This window comes from Drosophila melanogaster, chromosome 2R, assembly GCF_000001215.4.
Source record: "Drosophila melanogaster chromosome 2R".
Classification (NCBI taxonomy): Eukaryota; Metazoa; Arthropoda; class Insecta; order Diptera; family Drosophilidae; genus Drosophila; species Drosophila melanogaster.
This window is the reverse complement of record NT_033778.4, coordinates 24,057,754-24,074,361: the sequence shown is the minus strand read 5'-3', so window position 1 is coordinate 24,074,361 and position 16,608 is coordinate 24,057,754. Positions and strand designations below refer to the sequence as shown.

Sequence of the window (16,608 nt, the reverse complement as noted above, 5' to 3'; positions counted from 1 at the left end):
TGGAATCGGAATCGGATTTACATGCCATAAAGTGTTCGAAAATAGGTTCCAGTTTTCGAAAGAGCGTTTTTGGAGAGTGGATCGAGTGGCCAGCCACAAGTGTTTCAATTGGGGGGCCAAACGAATATGCACATGGATATGAATATGAATATGGATGTGGATGTGGATGTGTATGTGGATGGAGTGAAGCATCTTTTCATCAGCGCCTGCGATGCCCATGTATAAACATATCTATAAATAGAGGGGCTCTGGGTATTTGTTAATTGTAAATCGCTCACTTGCGATTGGCAATGAGCCTAACAATTTATGAAGGCCAGGCCCATTGACTCGACAAATCTGACAATGTGGTTTGCTTTGCCAGCATTGTTTATCCGCGTGCCGATCCGATCCGATACCACCATTATTTTTGGCGACAGTTCAGGGTTAGTTCATCGCCAAGAATGTCGGGAATTAACCACTCGATCGACCGATCGCCTCCAACTCGGAACACGGAAGTATGTATGTCTTAATTACCTGTATGGGTGGACAATTAGTGCAAAATAGACATTTGGCGCAGCGCTGAGTCAGCCACTCGTATTTATTATTAGCCGCATAATTATGAATATGTAATCTAGTTATTCGCCATCTTGTTGGCTTCATTTGGCTCCGCTTAACTATGCATGATATGCAGGTGGCCAAAAATCAACATCCATAGGTTGCTGACCTGGTCTCGCTCCATCCAACAAAGAGGCCTCACCTTCGAGCCCATTCTTCGCCAGAGTGTGGCTGGCGTTTTGCATGACAAAGAAATGAATTTACAGCGATCGGGTCCAGATGTTATGATAATCAGCTTATCAGATATCGTTTATTTTACAAAGTAGATAAATTAATTAATATACAAATAATTATTATAATTGTACATTTGACTTCATCTTTTATTTAACCATCCAATTGTTAATCGTAATTTATACAAATTACAGTCGCTGCAATACAAATTATGCAAAATCATGTATGTATATCATTTACAGTCACTGTATGGTAATATGGTAATTTAGGTGGAGTCCGACTTCAGCCGATTGGCAAACTCGACTTGCTGGATCTCCCTCCACTCCTTCTTTGGCTTCATGCGCTTCAGCTGCCCGTCCCAGACCAGATCAATCAAACCTCCCTGCTTCGCGATGACACTCTTCACGCGGTTCGCGAAGTCGATCGCCGACTCTCCCTCCTGCCTGTACATCGGCGGCAGGTACCACACATCGCACACGATGGCCCACGAGGTCATCATCATGTACAGATACTGCATCATCGAGTACTTCGCGCTGTTCCAGAAGGCGTCGCCGAACCTCGGATCGTACCTTCAAGCCAAAAGAGACCCCACGGATGAGAAATGGTTTCGCCGCGAAAAACTATTCACTACTCACTTAATGGCCACCGGGTAGATGACGCCGCCAACTTCGAAGCTGCCCTTCTTGAACTGCATGACCGACGTGTTGTTGATGCAAGTTCCCTCCGGGAAGATAAGGATCGGTGGGTTGTTCGGATCAGACACGTGCTGCTTCAGTCGCTCGGCCACCAAATGACGATCCTTGGCCTCGCCGCGCTCAAACCAAATGTGGGGAGATGCGCGGGCCAGAGCTCGTTGCAGCACCCCCAAAAAGCCGCCATGGCGTTGGCCAATCTAGAAAGTCGGGCGAAACTTATTATCTGGCTTAAGAGAGGCTTGGAGCTACCCAAAAACACAGAAAGCCAAAACACTAAACATGCATAACAAAAACCATCACCACAACAAGCTTAAATTCGTGTTAGTACCTGTACGTGCAAATTTTGGATATGTGCCAATTCAGCCTAGTTTATTTAGAGCATTTTGGAGCACCAGTGTTTTCTTATTTCTAAGTACTATTAAATTAAGCTTAATTGTTCATTGTGTATCAGAAACTAAAAAAGAATCATCCATTCAGAGCAAATCCCTATTCCTAATTGATAACATAGGAAATATACAAAAAGCATTCAAGCGGTTCACCACTTTAAAATGGATTATATGTTTGTGTGTTTCTAGTGACTACAGGAAACTGAGAAGGTAAGATGCTACAACCAAAGATCGTGATTATTTCCATACGGGCGGGGTGTTAGTAGCTTCAGGTTCCAAACGTTGCCTTACCAGCGAGTAGGTCGAGTCGCACATCAGGACCAGCACATCAATGGGACTGGTGTGATTGGCAACACAAATACCGGATGACGGGCGATTATCCTCATTGTGGTAGGTGATAACCGCCGATATAGCGCTGGACAAAACGCCGAAGCACATGCCGAGCACCTTGTGCACGAGATCCCGCTTGAAGGGCCCATCCTTCAAGTATCCCACTGCAGCCGTGCAGACTGTTAACCACACTACCTAAGATTGCACAAAACGAGAATGGGAACAGTGAGGGAGTTCAGTTACATAGAGCTTCAAGTTCTTCTTTTTTAAAATCACCAGGACTCATCTCCACTCGTCGTCTTCTAGGCGTTATGTTAGCCAATTGGCTTCGTTGGATTTACACTGGAATTTCCTACATAGTAGCCTAGGCTTAATCTAATGGTCATCATTACAATTTTAGGTCTAGGCTCACACTCCGCAAACAAAATTCAACGGGGAAACCACGAAAAGAGCTGACACTAATCTTCACACGTAATAGAGGGCACCGTGGGGGCCATAAACCGAGTAATAAACAAATGGATACCATACCCACGGCACTTATCTTACCTGATTCGTGTACTTAGATACTCGCACGGCAAACGAATAAGCTGAAATCAGCAAACCACTCGTAGATTGCAAAGGACAAAGGACATTAGGCGGGGACGAAACAAAAGCAAAAGTACTGCAACATAAACTTAGGACCACATGGAAAAGTGCACCTCCGTCAAATTCATGCATGCATTCTCGAATCGACTTTCTGCCCAAACTCGGAACAGTTCCGACTTATCAGGTAATATGAATAGTATGAAGTAATTCATGTCGGCAAGGCGGTTGAAACTTATCGATGCCTGTAGGTATGTTCATATGCGTCGGGTCTAAACTCCATGTACACAGAGATAATGGCTATCTGCCAAGGCGTACACATGGGAACTCTTTGATAAGTTTGGACGAATGGAAACCAATAAAGCCATTGGACAATTTATCGGCGGTTACCGGGCTGCTAGCCAAAGTCTGAAGCCCAAAAGTCGAGTTTCTCTTACTGGGATAAAATGATCGAACCGATATGTTAGAGCGTCAGGATTTAGTATGTTTAGGTACAAGTACGGGTTACAAAATGTGCGATTTCGGGTGTTACATGCATGCATTTTAACTTAAATGAAACCAGTTTGTGTGACGAATTTAAGATAAAATTTCTTTCTCACCAAAGAGTAGGTACAATCGGTCGATAATATAGCCACATCCAAGGGAGAGGTGTGGTTGGCTACACAGAACCCAGAGACTGTGGGCTTATATTGCTTATTGTGGAACTTGATAAAGGAGGACATAGAACTTGAAATAAGGCGGAACGTAATTTTGAATGACAAGCTCGCTAGAGAAAGCCGTACAAATCGAAAAGGTAAACAAGCCACAATGGAGCTTGATAAAACTGCAAATAAAACCTAGGAATTAAATAGTTTTTATTAGAGAAGTAAATTAAAAAACGCGCACAACACAAATAAATGGTGGTAAATTATGGGTAAATTAAAAAATTTTCAACGAAAACTTTGTTAATCACAAGTTCGCGGTACTGCGACGTATCTGTATTAACTTCCAGTAAACGTTAGTGCAAGCAATTTCGATAACAAACGCGCATTTGGGGGTCGGGTCGTCCGATACTCTACTAAACTTATTTCTCTAAAGAGATCAAAAGGTAGCTAGCTCTAAGCTGAAATGTAATCGATTGAGGAAAACGCTTTTTATCTACTAATGGGTAAAGTTTAACCAGTTATTGTCCGTTGAGTCACTTTCCTTTCACACTGTAAGATAACTACTCGACAGCCCAATCCCTATGCATGATGCTGTTCTCCAGTCTAAAGCGGAATACATTACTTAAGCGTATCCTTTGGGATAATTTGTAGCATGCATGGGAATCGGGACGATCGGGTAGTTGTGGAAAAGCCACTAAATGAACCGAATGTACTCACACCAACGAAGCATACCAATACCCGGAGGGGCATCAGGATGACGTAGCGGATGAAGAAGCCGAACACCCAGATGGAGGTGATTTTCCAGGAAATGAACTCGTAGTGCCTATTGGTGCGTGTCAGCATGTTCCAGCTCTTGAGCTCCTCCGCCTCGAAGCGCGACGTAACATCGTCCTCGATGATGGCCTCCACGCCAGACTTTACGTAGTCCAGGCATTTCTCAAAATCGAAATTGATTTCATCCTGCAAATGGGAAATGTTGTTTAAATCAGGTGCCCATTGCAATGCCGGACTCCTTACCTTTGTGGAGGAAACTGGCTTCTCTGGAGCGGGCTCCTGTGGCTGGGGCAGGAGTACCGCGTCCCTGGTAATCAATGTGGCTCCATTGGTGCCTTCTTTGGAATCGGCGTCGTCCACTAGTTGCACTCCCTGTTTGTCGTCAGTCTTGGGATTTTGAATGTGTTGGTTTTCTTTGGATGCTGTCTCTATACTAACTCGACCATACTGAAAGTAGAGGTGATTAGTTGTTAACGAGTCGAATCGGGGATTATCTGCAGATAAGATTATCGCAAGCATATCGTCGGACGAGGTAATGACTGGCACTTTACAAGTGTCTGGGAAGCGGCAACTTGGGTGCACTGGCGCACTCCTGCCCCGCAGATTCCTTGAGGATAGCCGAAGAATCTACTTAAAGCTTCCGGGCAAGCAATAGTTTCTCGAACTCGCCTGCATTGCAGTAATTGCGTAGGGCAGACGTAGTATGGCGTACTCCAAAAGCTGACTATATTTATGGACTTTGGAATAGCTTAACTATTGGTAAGACAGCACCATTTGCAAAGCCACCGCAGCAGTGGAGCACCTCAAATCGGTGCTTACTCATCTGAGGAACGAAAGCAAGCAATATTTACCTCGAATATCCTTAGGAGGAGGTTCACGTACGCTTTTCGGACGCCGATTGATTTGTTTATGGCGGAAATAAATATGAGAAATGAGAGGAAGCCCCCGATGGGGATCCAGAATATGTCCAACAGCACGGCGATCATTTTACATTTGTGTCATGCGACATTAGTTATTGTTAAGCGAAAAATGCCTCCGAATTGTGTCGTGCCAATATATACAATGTTAAAATACTTTTTGCTGTAGACCGAACTAGCGATGGACCTTGACTGTGTCAAAAACCTGTCTCGTGCTCACAGACCTGGCCCGCGCTCATCTCTACGGGGAACAAACGGAAAGGGGACGATTCCGGTCGGGCAGGAGACGGAACGGCTTCTTGTTCCACTGCCAATCGTTTTGAAAAGGGTTGAATGAACGTGCACTGAAAACAAAAAGGCACATTTACATTCAGATTATATTGTTATTGGGTATGTGTTTTTGACAGACCTTTACCTGCACTTATTACTTAAATCAACAAGGCACATTTACAATCAGTTTATATTGTTATTGGGTGTGTTTTTGACAGACCTTTGCCTGTACTTATTTTCACTAAACAAAATGTTATAAACCAATAAATAATAATTGTTAGTCTAATAATTTATAGTCTGATATTATGGAACACAAGTGTGTGGGCTATACACACACCATAATTTAATATCTACTTTGTTTTGTGCCTTATTAATTACAAAATATAGAATAAATCTTTAGCTATAGCTAAAGGAAATCGACAAAAGTCGTAATCGGCTTGCGGAATACCCCTGGCATTCCGCAGGTGCAGCCACGAAGCCGATTACATGAGGAACGCTAGTATCGGAATGGACAAGTGGACGGGGATAGCCATCTGGCAACACTGGGATAAATTTATTTTATGTTGGCAGTTCCGTAATTATTATTATTACTATTATTTATTGCAACGAAGTTTAGTTTTTAACACCTTAATGTTATAGTTTCGCGCAGCGCGATGGAGTGATACGTATATGGAAGAACATATATGTGCGCGTGCCTAATCGCTAAGATAATTCTATGTAGTTTTCGTTTGTATACAATAAGTGCCTTTTATATGTTAACGACGATGTCAGCCAGCAGCAATACAAACAGCCTGATCGAGAAGGAGATCGACGACGAGGACATGCTTTCGCCGATCAAGTCCAACAACCTGGTGGTGCGGGTCAACCAGGACACGGACGACAACCTGCAGGCGCTATTCGACAGCGTCCTGAATCCGGGTGACGCCAAGCGCCCGCTGCAGCTGCCCCTGCGCATGCGGAAGCTGCCCAACTCCTTCTTCACGCCCCCGGCGCCCTCGCACTCGCGGGCCAACAGCGCCGACTCCACCTACGACGCGGGCTCCCAGTCGAGCATCAACATCGGGAACAAGGCGTCCATCGTCCAGCAGCCAGATGGCCAGTCGCCCATCGCCGCCATCCCCCAGCTCCAGATTCAGCCGTCTCCCCAGCACAGCCGCCTGGCGATACATCACTCCCGAGCCCGCAGCAGCCCCGCCTCGCTGCAGCAGAACTACAATGTGCGCGCCCGGAGCGACGCAGCAGCAGCCAACAATCCGAATGCCAATCCGAGCAGCCAACAGCAGCCCGCTGGGCCCACTTTCCCAGAGAACAGTGCCCAAGAGTTCCCCAGCGGCGCCCCGGCCAGCTCGGCCATTGATCTGGACGCCATGAACACCTGCATGTCGCAGGACATTCCCATGTCCATGCAGACAGTGCACAAGAAGCAGCGCTCCTACGACGTCATCAGCCCCATTCAGTTGAACCGCCAACTAGGCGCCTTGCCGCCGGGATGGGAGCAAGCCAAGACCAATGATGGCCAGATCTACTACTTGAAGTGAGTTTGGGCAGATTTTAAAAATGATATGCATGAAGCTTTATTTAATACGTGTCTTCTTTATGAACTTATGAAAACTAAAATATTCTTGTGAGTCACAGAAATCTCATTGGCTTCGTTGGATGTCTTTCAAGTTTATCTCTTAATCATTACTAGCTCAACTAATACCCAAAACAGCAATCTCAACAATGGTGTTCTCTCTACTTGCAGTCATACTACAAAATCTACGCAGTGGGAGGATCCCAGAATCCAATATCGCCAGCAGCAGCAAATCTTGATGGCCGAGCGAATAAAGCAGAATGGTAGGTTCTATCTTAGATGTAATGCCTTAGATAAGCAAGTCGTTAACTGCCTGTGGCTGCGTCTCATTGTTAACCCACTTAAATCAGCCATCAGAGGACTAATTAATGCTAGAGACCAGGCAGGGATAAGATAGGCTCTAACTCATTCCAACTAACGCATGAACAGCACAGTACACAACCGATTTCAGGGAGTCCATTCCGTCCATTTTGAGCGCGCCAATGCACTTTTCGGGATTGGGTTGGAGTCTGATCATTTTGGCATTCGGAAGTGGGAGCTCGATTGGATTTGCTTTGAGCATACTCCAATTGATTTTGATATGTGCTGCATGCTGGGCGCCAGTGCCCCTCCGTTCTCATCCGCTTACACACTGCAGCATTACGTTGAAGACATATTTTAATTTGTTTTTATTTACTTTGGTTTGTAATTCATTGTTTTTGTTCGATAGATGTTTTGCAAACTACAAAACAAACTACCACATCGACCATTGCTAACAATTTGGGTCCACTGCCGGATGGTTGGGAGCAGGCAGTTACCGAGTCCGGAGATCTTTACTTTATAAATCACATTGATCGAACGACTTCATGGAATGATCCCAGAATGCGTAAGTCTCGTTCCACCACCCCGACTAGCGTAAGACAACGAGACACACAGATATCGTAGCGATATCGCTAGATAACATTGAGTGCGCAGTGGGCGGGGGGCCGATCACGTAATTCCCATGGCATCTCTGCTTTCACTATATAGTATAGTACTGATCTTGAGATAGAGGCCGAACACTCCACACTCCTTATCGCTCCATGCCTCGCCTTTACTAACTTAACGCCTTCCCTTACCGTGTATCTTTGCAGAATCTGGGCTTAGCGTGCTCGACTGCCCAGATAACTTAGTGTCTTCCCTCCAGGTAAGCATTCGCAGTTGCCGACCGCCGAGTTGGCGAACCGAGTTCCACGCCACTACCTCACTTTGCCCACTTTACGCTTTCAGATTGAGGATAATCTTTGCAGTAACTTGTTCAATGACGCACAGGCCATTGTAAATCCGCCGTCTTCCCACAAACCTGACGATTTGGAATGGTATAAAATTAATTAATTCAATGTATACATCTGTATTAGACCTAAAAGTTTTATATTTTGTATTATTCTAAATTAAATATTTTTCAAATTTTATAGTATTTCTTTACATAAACGAATTTGTGTGTTTATCATTATTACTGGGCGCCTTGTTTCTGGGTTTTAAAGCTTCCGACGATCAGTGAACGCACTGATTGAAAAGAAGATATCTGATTCAGATGACTTTCGAACGCCGAAGAGAGAGTTCAGGTGGATGAAAGGTGTGGTCAGCAGCGATGACTCATGCCGAAACCCGAATACCCCGACTATTGTAAAGTGCAAGCCAAGTAACCAAGTAACCAGAATGCGGCGTGCATTTGGACCAGAATGCACGCGATTCATGAGCTTCATTGAGTTCGATCTGTGACCGACCCAGCAGATTCAGCTTTACGTGGAGCCAAAGACATCCATGCTCATCGGTGTCATTCGCTTGCGAATCTGTTCGCGTTCGCTCTTTATCAATGCTTACCCATGAGTCACTTTTGCAAATATTCTTCTAATTTAGCATGAATTACTTATTTTCGTGATGTCAAGCTAGTCATCGTTTGAATTCTTTCAACAGCTTTCATAGATGATAAGAGTTGGACTTGGGTTTTTCACCACAGCTTTGTTTCAAGGAAATGAAAAATAAAAATTCGCCAAGTTTTCGTTATCTATTAAATATTAGTAATTTTATTTTTAACTATAATAATCTTACAATTTTACAAAATTTCTATAAAAGCGTACAACAACAGTAATTTTTTTTTTGCCGATTCTCTTGCGTCAAATTCATCTCTCGAACGATGGTGGCGAATACTTCGTTTACGTTTATCCGATCCTTTGCAGATGCCTCGATAAATGGACAGTCCCACAGTTGTGCCAAGGCATTACCTGTGAGGACGAGGAAAACAGTGGCGTAAATAAGAGCAGTCTCGTCTGGGGAGGGATATGGATGATGCCTACCTTCAGCGGTGGATACCTCTCTTTGGCAATCTAAATCGAATTTGTTCGCGACTAGTAGGATGGGTGCTGGCTGACTTCCTTTCACTCGAGTGATCACATTTTTCATACTAGAAATATCCTGTGGAGCAAAGCGAGACCATTAATTGGCATTAGTTGGAGTACTCAAGAGCAAGTTTGGGTTAAAAAGTACAAAGCAAACACGATGATGAACGCACAGGAGGGACTTGTGGCTTTCATACCTGAAATGTTTGATGGTTCGTAAGTGAATACATTACAATAAAACCATGACCATTTTTAATGTAGAGATCTCTCATGGATGCGAATTGCTCTGTGCCCGCGGTGTCCAATATTTCCAAGACGCACGGCGAGCTGTCCACCTGCAAAAGAGGGTAAATTGCATTAGTAAATTGTCTTGGGGCGTTGAACCCGCAGAAGCTGGCCCCATCTACGTACGTGGGCAAACGTACGTTCTACGACGTTCTCTTGGCTCGGTAGGGATTAATTGAAATAGTTATTTGCTCTTCAGACAAAGCTGCGGTATTAGGGGTTGTGCAAGTGCTGCCCACAAAATGGGGTGGTACACACGATGGCGGGCATGTGCGAATGCGGAAGAAACGCCTGCTCTTTGTCTTTCGACATCATTAGATATATTTTATTTGCCAAAGGCGGCACTTATGCGCCTGCAATGGGCTCGTTCCCGAGATCCAAGCAGTATCAGATATCCGATGGACTTGTAGCTGCGAGTGACTGCACTCGCATGTGTCACTCATTCGTTCTATGGCAAAAGGCTAACTCACGTCGCAGTAAATGTGAAGCATTTTGCTTTCAATTCGGCAGCACAATGCAGTTTTAATAGATAAACAGCATGGCGAGATACATACGGTTCCAGCTGATTGATTCACTCATCGAATCGGTTGCTTTGCAAGCCAAACTATGACAAACTATGAACTTTTGCGCAGGCTGCGATGCAAATGGCACTCTGCTCTGCGTAGAATGCACATTGTGGCTTGGGAACTAGTTTGGCTGGCTGCTCGAAACGAGAATTGCACTGCAAGGGAATGAAAATGCAGGTTTCGGAGTCGCTTAGCGTTATCAGTCCACTCCCTATTTAATAAACCCCCCGACTGCGGATGCGGACGCCTATGAATCATGTTTTCGGGCTGAAAACTGGCTTGGCCATTAATCCTTGCAGCAACACCCACGCCTATGCTCAAATATGCACATTTGGATGCACAGACGCCAGTGAATTTATGAATCTATATGTGGCCGTTCGCACATATGTACATATGTATGTACAATTAATCGCCCATTATATGTATCTACATATGTGCGCATACATTCATACATACGAACATTCGTATATGTACGGCTGTCTGTGCTGGGCCCGTGCTTACAGACGTTCGTATGTATGTGCGTGATTACGCTTAGTACATACATAAATATTTATGTAGATCTGTATGTGCGTGTGGCTGCGTTTGTAAATTGATTATGTCTGGCCGATATCGCGAACATATGCAGGCCCATACAATGTACATACCTCGATTTCCTTGCGGTAGAAGTCCTCGATGGTGGGATCGTACTTTTCAATAAAGCATCCCGAGACGAATTGCACTGTAAGGGCCGATTTACCAACTCCCCCCGACCCGAGCACAACAACTTTGAATTCGCGCATTGTTAAATCAGCTTTTTGTGTTATTCGATGCGTGCAATATAGATGCAAATGAGTCTTCTGTACGTGTTTATATTTAACACCACTGTGTGTATGTATTTCAACTCAAAAACCGTTTACAAAGCAAAATATTATGTATGGGTTGACATTGCGTTTCGATTCGCACGTAATGCACGGAAGTTCGGTGACAAAACTGCGCTCTGTTTGTGCCTCGTCCTCAGCAGGAAGCGTTTTTGGCTTTTCTTAAACACATATTATATTGTAAAATATAATAATCAAATGATAATTGATAAATGATGACACTGACACTTATGGGAAAATGGAACGATGTATAGAAGAAATGAAATAATGGTTTTAGAACAAAAACGTTAGGGGCAGATACACACGACAATTGAAACTGTTATCGATAGAGGCCTATCGGAATGTCAAAGAAAAAATATTTTTATAAAGTTATTTAACTAGGGATCTTAATTTTTAAAATGTATTTCCGATACGAATAAGAAAACAACGTGATCGAATTAAAACAGACTTACCATAATTACACTTTCATATTGAATCATGGCGAGCTTTATGTTTACATTGATTATATTTTGGTGATGTATTTGCAATATACATTAAGATTGTAACTTAAGTAAAAAATATACCGATAACATAACAACTTTATATAAATTGTATATAAAAAAAATATATAAAACAAGATAGCTGAATTCTAATTGCAAAATATAATTTGATTTCGTCGCTCACTTACGCTAAATAGCTGATACTGGTTCTTTCGGAAACATATTTAACTCAAGAAACCAGTAGTAATTGAACGAAACAAACTTAGTTTTTATGTAATTTTATAAGAACCACCCTTGCTATAAAAAAAAAGTCTTAAATATTATATTATAATTTTTTGTAATGCCTCAAATATTTTTCGTTCTATTTCATCATTCCGTATTGCATGAAATTGTGATAAGTGAACTTATCGATATAAACCCACCACCAGCGCGTATTCTTTTCCGGTCTGGTTCTTTCTTTCCGGTGTGGCTCGTTGAAAAGATTGGACGAAATGGTGGGAAATTTTTCTTATTTGTGTTTTTGATCAAATGTTTTGAATATATCGAGATACTAAACGTTCGTTACTTCTTTCTCCACCAGGCTGCACACAAGTCGTTCAGAATAAAGCAGAAGCTGGCTAAGAAGCTGAAGCAGAACAGATCCGTTCCCCAATGGGTTCGCCTACGTACTGGCAACACTATTCGGTAAGTTCGGTGTTGGTTTTCCATTTAAATGTTTAGTATTGCAGTGGCAAAAGTTTTGTAAGGGCAAAGTATCCCAACGCAAGTGCGTTTAATTGTTGAGTGTACTGTCACTACCTTATTTTTAATATTCTTAATAACATAAAGATCATTGGTGCAACATAATCTTATTCTAATATTAACTTCAACTTTCCGCTTTTTCTTTCAGTTACAACGCTAAGCGCCGTCACTGGAGGCGTACCAAGTTGAAGCTGTAAGCTGTTGATTCCAGGAGTTCCGCAATTTTGTGGAATGCTGAAGATCTTTTCGAGAATATGAAATAATAAATTCGTCTACAATTTGCGGATTAAATATACTCTCTTTTTATTTGTATCTTGGGAAAGGGGTGGCATACATGCATTCGTAAATGCAACGCAGGAAACCCAGGCGGAAAATGTGACCGAAAGCATTCTCCAGTAACGAAAACTGAACACTTTCTTATCAAGCATGTGCTTTTTGCGGGGCATGTGCGAATTGTTTACTTCTCATTTAATGGAAAGACCTTCCAAATATATAATTGTTTTAACAATGCAAGAGTTCTGCACATTGTTTTCTGCCTAATAGGAATTCAACTGTTAAACCGAACTAAGAAAGATTTTCCTATTGCGTTGCTTAATTGGCAAATCTACTCTGCTGAATTGATGCAATATTATGCACTTCTAGTTTTCCTCTTGTTTAACATTTAGCTAGCCTATCTGAAATCGCATTCACGGCCGCATTGAGCTCGAAAGTAAAATTCTGTCCGATTGGGTCAATTATTACAGACTGTATCGCGTACAATTTATTAATTCTGTTTAAAAAACTGTTTATTCCGCGGGGACTTCAATGGAGCCCTCGTTCAGTTCGTCAATAACATCGTGAGGGTGCTTTCCGTCAACGGTGCAGCCGACGCTCTGGGCGGTTCCCAGAACTTCCTTGCAGGTTCCCTTCAACTCACGGGCCATGGACCTGGGCCTCATCACGCGGGCGATGGCCAGAATGTCTTCGAAGCCAATGTTTCCACTGTGCTTGACTGTAAATTAAGAATATCTGCTGTTAATCGGGGGATCAAGCACAGAACCATCCAGTGCATGTGGGCACAGTGCGGTGGAAGCAAAGCTCCTCATTATCCACCACAGCCCGGCACAGGCATTGGAAGTCCAGTCCAGGATTGCCGGGCAATACTCACTGTTCTTCTGCTTCTTGCGGTCACGTGGGGGTTCCTTCAGAGCCTTGATGATCAGCGAGGCGGCGGAGGGAACCACGGAGATGGCGGCCTGTCGGTTCTGGATGGTCAGGCAGACGGTGATCTTCAGACCCTTCCAGTCGGAGGTGGCCTTGGCGATGTCATCACCGATTTTCTTGGGCGACTACAGAGAGACACTTTTGTTAGCGCGAATTGCACAAGTAAACAAACCGATTTGCATGCTTACCAGACCGAGGGGACCGATCTTTGGGGCCAGGGAGGATGTGGCACCGACTTCTCCGCCCACGCAACGCAGGTACACTGTAATTTGGGTGCAGAAATTCGTTATTGAAGATAATCCTCTATTATAAACTACGGTTTGCTCGAAGCTCAACTCCTCACAAAAACACTCGCTTACTTACCCAATTTAACTTCCGTTGGGTCGAATTTGGGAGGCATAGCGGTATCTTGGCTTGAACAGTCGCTGTAAGGCAAAGATTACGTTAGTTTTCGCCGATTTTATTTGAGACATTTTCAGCTCATGTACTTTACCGCAAAAAAGACACACAGAAAAAGAAAGAAGAAGCTATCGATTTCCGGGAGGACCGTTTGCAAGTGATGTATCGCCCAGTGCTATCGGAATAAAAAGTGTCTCGAATGGAACGCGGAATTGAAACGAGTGTAATGAGTTTATATTTTTATTTATTCTTAATTTGAAATTAGGCTTTAAGAAATCTTTTTTTTTTGTTGAAAATGTTAAATACTAGTTGATATATTTTAAGTTTAATTAAAATTCAGATTTACATTTTTTTAACTACATTTCATAGCGGTCGTTGTAAATATTTTTATCTTCTTGTTAGTTCAGTTAGTTCAATTTTGTTAGTTCAATCTAATATTTATTTATGATTATGCAAGTAATTTATATCTGCTAGCTGAAGAAATACTTATTTGAATTTTCTCTATCAACTTACTAAACCGATTTACAAGACAATTGGTATATCGATTGATTGGCATTTGGCTTAAAAAATTATCGATTATTCTTCTAATCTTACAACTTATGAAAATTGTTTTTATTGTTTTTGTACTTTTACTTGACCTTTCCGAAAGTCGGTACATCAATGTTGAAATGTTATTTAACAACGGCATTTAAACCGTACATATGTACATGTACATACATAAATTGGTACTATACGAAATTCCGACCTGCCTCAAACAATATGCCTCCTCCATTCTCTATATCCGAGTACCTTATCTTTTTCAGGATACACTACACTTTTAAATGGGGTGTAGCAAAGCTCAGTAGCGTTGTCAATAATACAAGTTCATCTTGTACCCATTCAAAACCGGTAGCGTCACCCCATCTGGTTCCCGCCGTTTACCATCACAATGCTAAGTGACGCCATTCATTCGTGCGTCCAGACCAACATTTTGTTTACTTTTCCCATTTAGCTGTGCGAATTAGAATAAAGTTTGCTGAAATAAAGAGCTTAAACCCAATGAAAAACAGGAGAATCATAGTTTTACGGATGACGTTTAGGTAAAAAATTTTATTGGCAAACGTGTATCTTGTTACTTAGTTATTCAAACATGATGCTTCGAGTTTCTGTTATATTAATTACAATCGTTAGAACCAGATTTAAGATGTAGAGCCAACTAGCCTATAACAGCATCTTTGAATAAATTTGTTTCAGATGTAAATGCAACAGAAATTTACAGCGACACATTTTGCCTATTTGTCCAGAGCAGTATTGGTTTTAATTGCGATAACGCACTCCTCTCCGCACGCCTTGAGAACGGTGCACTGAAAAAGTATAATTAAATTATTCTCTGCGAAATAATAATATGGTGTCGAGGCAAACTCACCAGTAAGTCCTTGCCACTATCAAAATCTAAACGCAATTGTTCACCCAATTCGCCCTCTGGAACCTTCAAGTCTTCACGCAGATCTCCGCTCTCGGTCATCAATGTAAGGAAGCTATCGTCACTAATAGCAATCAACTGAAGGTCCTCCCTTTTGACATTGGGCACATCCATGTTATGAGTAGATGGGCAAATATCTTCATATCTGCAAAGACGACGATAGACAAAGCAGGCGTTAAGTAAGAGGATCTGGATTTGGCTTGAGGTGGCGTCGCCGCGTTGAACTCTAATTTTCCTCCATAAATTTATTGATAACTTTGGTCCAAGATAAGATTGCTTGCGCACACTTTTCGTTGATTACATTCAAGAGCAGCGCGTCGCTTCCTTTGTGTTCTCCGCAAATGCTGCTGCCACCAGATAGGAAGAAATATGCGAATATACTCACTTCTTGTTAGAGAAAATATCAATGCCAACCATATGAACCTTGGCGTGTCCGTGCTTTCCAGTCTTTGAAGTAGACATCTCGACAATCTTGCATGGCCGCGACTTCAGCATGACGAATCCGTTTTTGCGCAATGCCGAACATTGCATGGGATAGGTCGTCGATGCGCCGGAATCCGTGGTCTCGAATTGATCGTCCAACTCAGCCATATCTGCCGCACAAGACACAAGATGTGATTGAATTAATTATTTATCTATTTAATTAACTGCCGATTAATTGGGATTTGAATGCATTTACACTTAGGCACAAAGACACTAGCTGGTGTTGAAAGCACATTATATACCTCGGCGTTCTATGGGTACATACAGACACAGACGGATTCGCACATATGTATGTAAATACGTGTGTGTGCAAGCCGAAAAAATGCATACATACGTATGTATATATGTGTCGGCAAATGTATGTATCCGAAATGTCATATGCCAAATTGCATACCCAGGCACTTGGCACTTTAGTGTTCAAACATTTAATTTGGCAAAGTCATCGAGACACACGGCACTTGAAAGTTGTGTACTGCATTTTTGCACTTGTATGTGTGTATGTGTGCTTGTGTGAGTGTAAGCACTTTCTTTCGCATATTACTGAATGTGCCGAGATGACCGGAGGTTAATTCTGGCTTCCAAGCCGTTTTTGACCGTCTCCTCCGGCTGTAAGTGCCATTTAGGTCGTCCGCCGCTTCTCCGGCGAATTTGCAATTTTTTTATACACAAAAATGCGAAATTACTAACCTACTTGCAAAGTCCAGTGACTGTTCCAACCGAAGATGTAAAATGAAAGAACCCTGCTATCGAATCAAACCCACGTTTTGTTTCCGGTCAATAATAAGAAACGCACAGTGCTGCATCTTAGCACACGGATTGTCAGCACCGGTCGCTGTGCCA

At 42.7% G+C, this 16,608-nt stretch overlaps 6 protein-coding genes and 1 long non-coding RNA gene across 18 annotated transcripts; 3 read left to right on the top strand and 4 right to left on the bottom strand.

Moving 5' to 3' along the window:
• Nucleotides 1–809: 809 nt before the first annotated feature.
• On the bottom strand, nt 810–5,605 carry Gpat4 (Glycerol-3-phosphate acyltransferase 4). 4 transcript variants are annotated; one of them, NM_001299889.1, is made up of 7 exons: nt 5,028–5,312; nt 4,420–4,623; nt 4,120–4,362; nt 3,358–3,594; nt 2,138–2,371; nt 1,401–1,657; nt 810–1,334 (listed from the first exon to the last, which is right to left on the bottom strand). In NM_001299889.1, the coding sequence occupies exons 1-7, from the start codon at nt 5,160–5,162 to the stop codon at nt 1,031–1,033; spliced, it is 1,614 nt and encodes a 537-aa protein (NP_001286818.1). In that variant the 5' UTR covers nt 5,163–5,312; the 3' UTR covers nt 810–1,030. The 4 variants fall into 4 exon arrangements, with proteins under 4 accessions (NP_001286818.1, NP_611880.3, NP_001286819.1 ...); NM_138036.4 differs by lacking the exon at nt 2,138–2,371; NM_166658.3 differs by lacking the exon at nt 3,358–3,594 and having other exon boundaries at nt 898–1,334.
• Nucleotides 5,606–5,876: 271 nt separating this feature from the next.
• Nucleotides 5,877–8,387, top strand: yki (yorkie). 4 transcript variants are annotated; one of them, NM_166657.5, is made up of 6 exons: nt 5,877–5,937; nt 6,003–6,897; nt 7,108–7,199; nt 7,646–7,801; nt 8,049–8,101; nt 8,185–8,387. In NM_166657.5, exons 2-6 carry the CDS (start codon nt 6,116–6,118, stop codon nt 8,287–8,289), a joined length of 1,188 nt encoding a protein of 395 aa, NP_726414.3. In that variant the 5' UTR covers nt 5,877–5,937; nt 6,003–6,115; the 3' UTR covers nt 8,290–8,387. The 4 variants fall into 3 exon arrangements, with proteins under 4 accessions (NP_726414.3, NP_001350857.1, NP_001036568.2 ...); NM_001363931.1 differs by having other exon boundaries at nt 5,877–6,897; NM_138035.3 differs by lacking the exon at nt 7,646–7,801 and having other exon boundaries at nt 5,877–6,897.
• A 569-nt stretch (nt 8,388–8,956) lies between these two features.
• On the bottom strand, nt 8,957–11,311 carry Rap2l (Ras-associated protein 2-like). 3 transcript variants are annotated; one of them, NM_058054.4, is made up of 4 exons: nt 10,789–11,311; nt 9,491–9,628; nt 9,252–9,369; nt 8,957–9,179 (listed from the first exon to the last, which is right to left on the bottom strand). In NM_058054.4, the coding sequence occupies exons 1-4, from the start codon at nt 10,921–10,923 to the stop codon at nt 9,022–9,024; spliced, it is 549 nt and encodes a 182-aa protein (NP_477402.1). In that variant the 5' UTR covers nt 10,924–11,311; the 3' UTR covers nt 8,957–9,021. The 3 variants fall into 3 exon arrangements, with proteins under 3 accessions (NP_477402.1, NP_001286816.1, NP_001286817.1); NM_001299887.1 differs by lacking the exon at nt 10,789–11,311 and adding an exon at nt 10,133–10,227; NM_001299888.1 differs by lacking the exon at nt 10,789–11,311 and adding an exon at nt 9,705–9,885.
• Nucleotides 11,312–11,930: 619 nt separating this feature from the next.
• RpL39 (Ribosomal protein L39) lies at nt 11,931–12,509 on the top strand. The gene is made up of 3 exons (NM_057966.5): nt 11,931–11,974; nt 12,061–12,164; nt 12,370–12,509. Exons 1-3 carry the CDS (start codon nt 11,972–11,974, stop codon nt 12,416–12,418), a joined length of 156 nt encoding a protein of 51 aa, NP_477314.1. The 5' UTR covers nt 11,931–11,971; the 3' UTR covers nt 12,419–12,509.
• RpL12 (Ribosomal protein L12) lies at nt 12,502–13,984 on the bottom strand. Of its 3 annotated transcripts, none has more exons than NM_166656.2 (5): nt 13,918–13,984; nt 13,788–13,849; nt 13,613–13,686; nt 13,369–13,549; nt 12,502–13,212 (listed from the first exon to the last, which is right to left on the bottom strand). In NM_166656.2, the coding sequence occupies exons 2-5, from the start codon at nt 13,822–13,824 to the stop codon at nt 13,007–13,009; spliced, it is 498 nt and encodes a 165-aa protein (NP_726413.1). In that variant the 5' UTR covers nt 13,825–13,849; nt 13,918–13,984; the 3' UTR covers nt 12,502–13,006. The 3 variants fall into 3 exon arrangements, with proteins under 3 accessions (NP_726413.1, NP_524819.1, NP_726412.1); NM_080080.3 differs by having other exon boundaries at nt 12,949–13,212; NM_166655.2 differs by lacking the exon at nt 13,918–13,984 and having other exon boundaries at nt 12,949–13,212; nt 13,788–13,908.
• Nucleotides 13,985–14,448: 464 nt separating this feature from the next.
• Nucleotides 14,449–14,885, top strand: lncRNA:CR44814 (long non-coding RNA:CR44814). The gene is made up of 2 exons (NR_124721.1): nt 14,449–14,548; nt 14,627–14,885. It is a non-coding gene; the product is annotated as a long non-coding RNA:CR44814 (long non-coding RNA).
• eEF5 (eukaryotic translation elongation factor 5) lies at nt 14,879–16,564 on the bottom strand. 2 transcript variants are annotated; one of them, NM_166654.2, is made up of 5 exons: nt 16,460–16,564; nt 15,671–15,878; nt 15,229–15,430; nt 15,080–15,166; nt 14,879–15,023 (listed from the first exon to the last, which is right to left on the bottom strand). In NM_166654.2, the coding sequence occupies exons 2-4, from the start codon at nt 15,874–15,876 to the stop codon at nt 15,095–15,097; spliced, it is 480 nt and encodes a 159-aa protein (NP_726411.1). In that variant the 5' UTR covers nt 15,877–15,878; nt 16,460–16,564; the 3' UTR covers nt 14,879–15,023; nt 15,080–15,094. The 2 variants fall into 2 exon arrangements, with proteins under 2 accessions (NP_726411.1, NP_611878.1); NM_138034.3 differs by having other exon boundaries at nt 14,879–15,166; nt 16,456–16,509.
• Nucleotides 16,565–16,608: the final 44 nt, after the last annotated feature.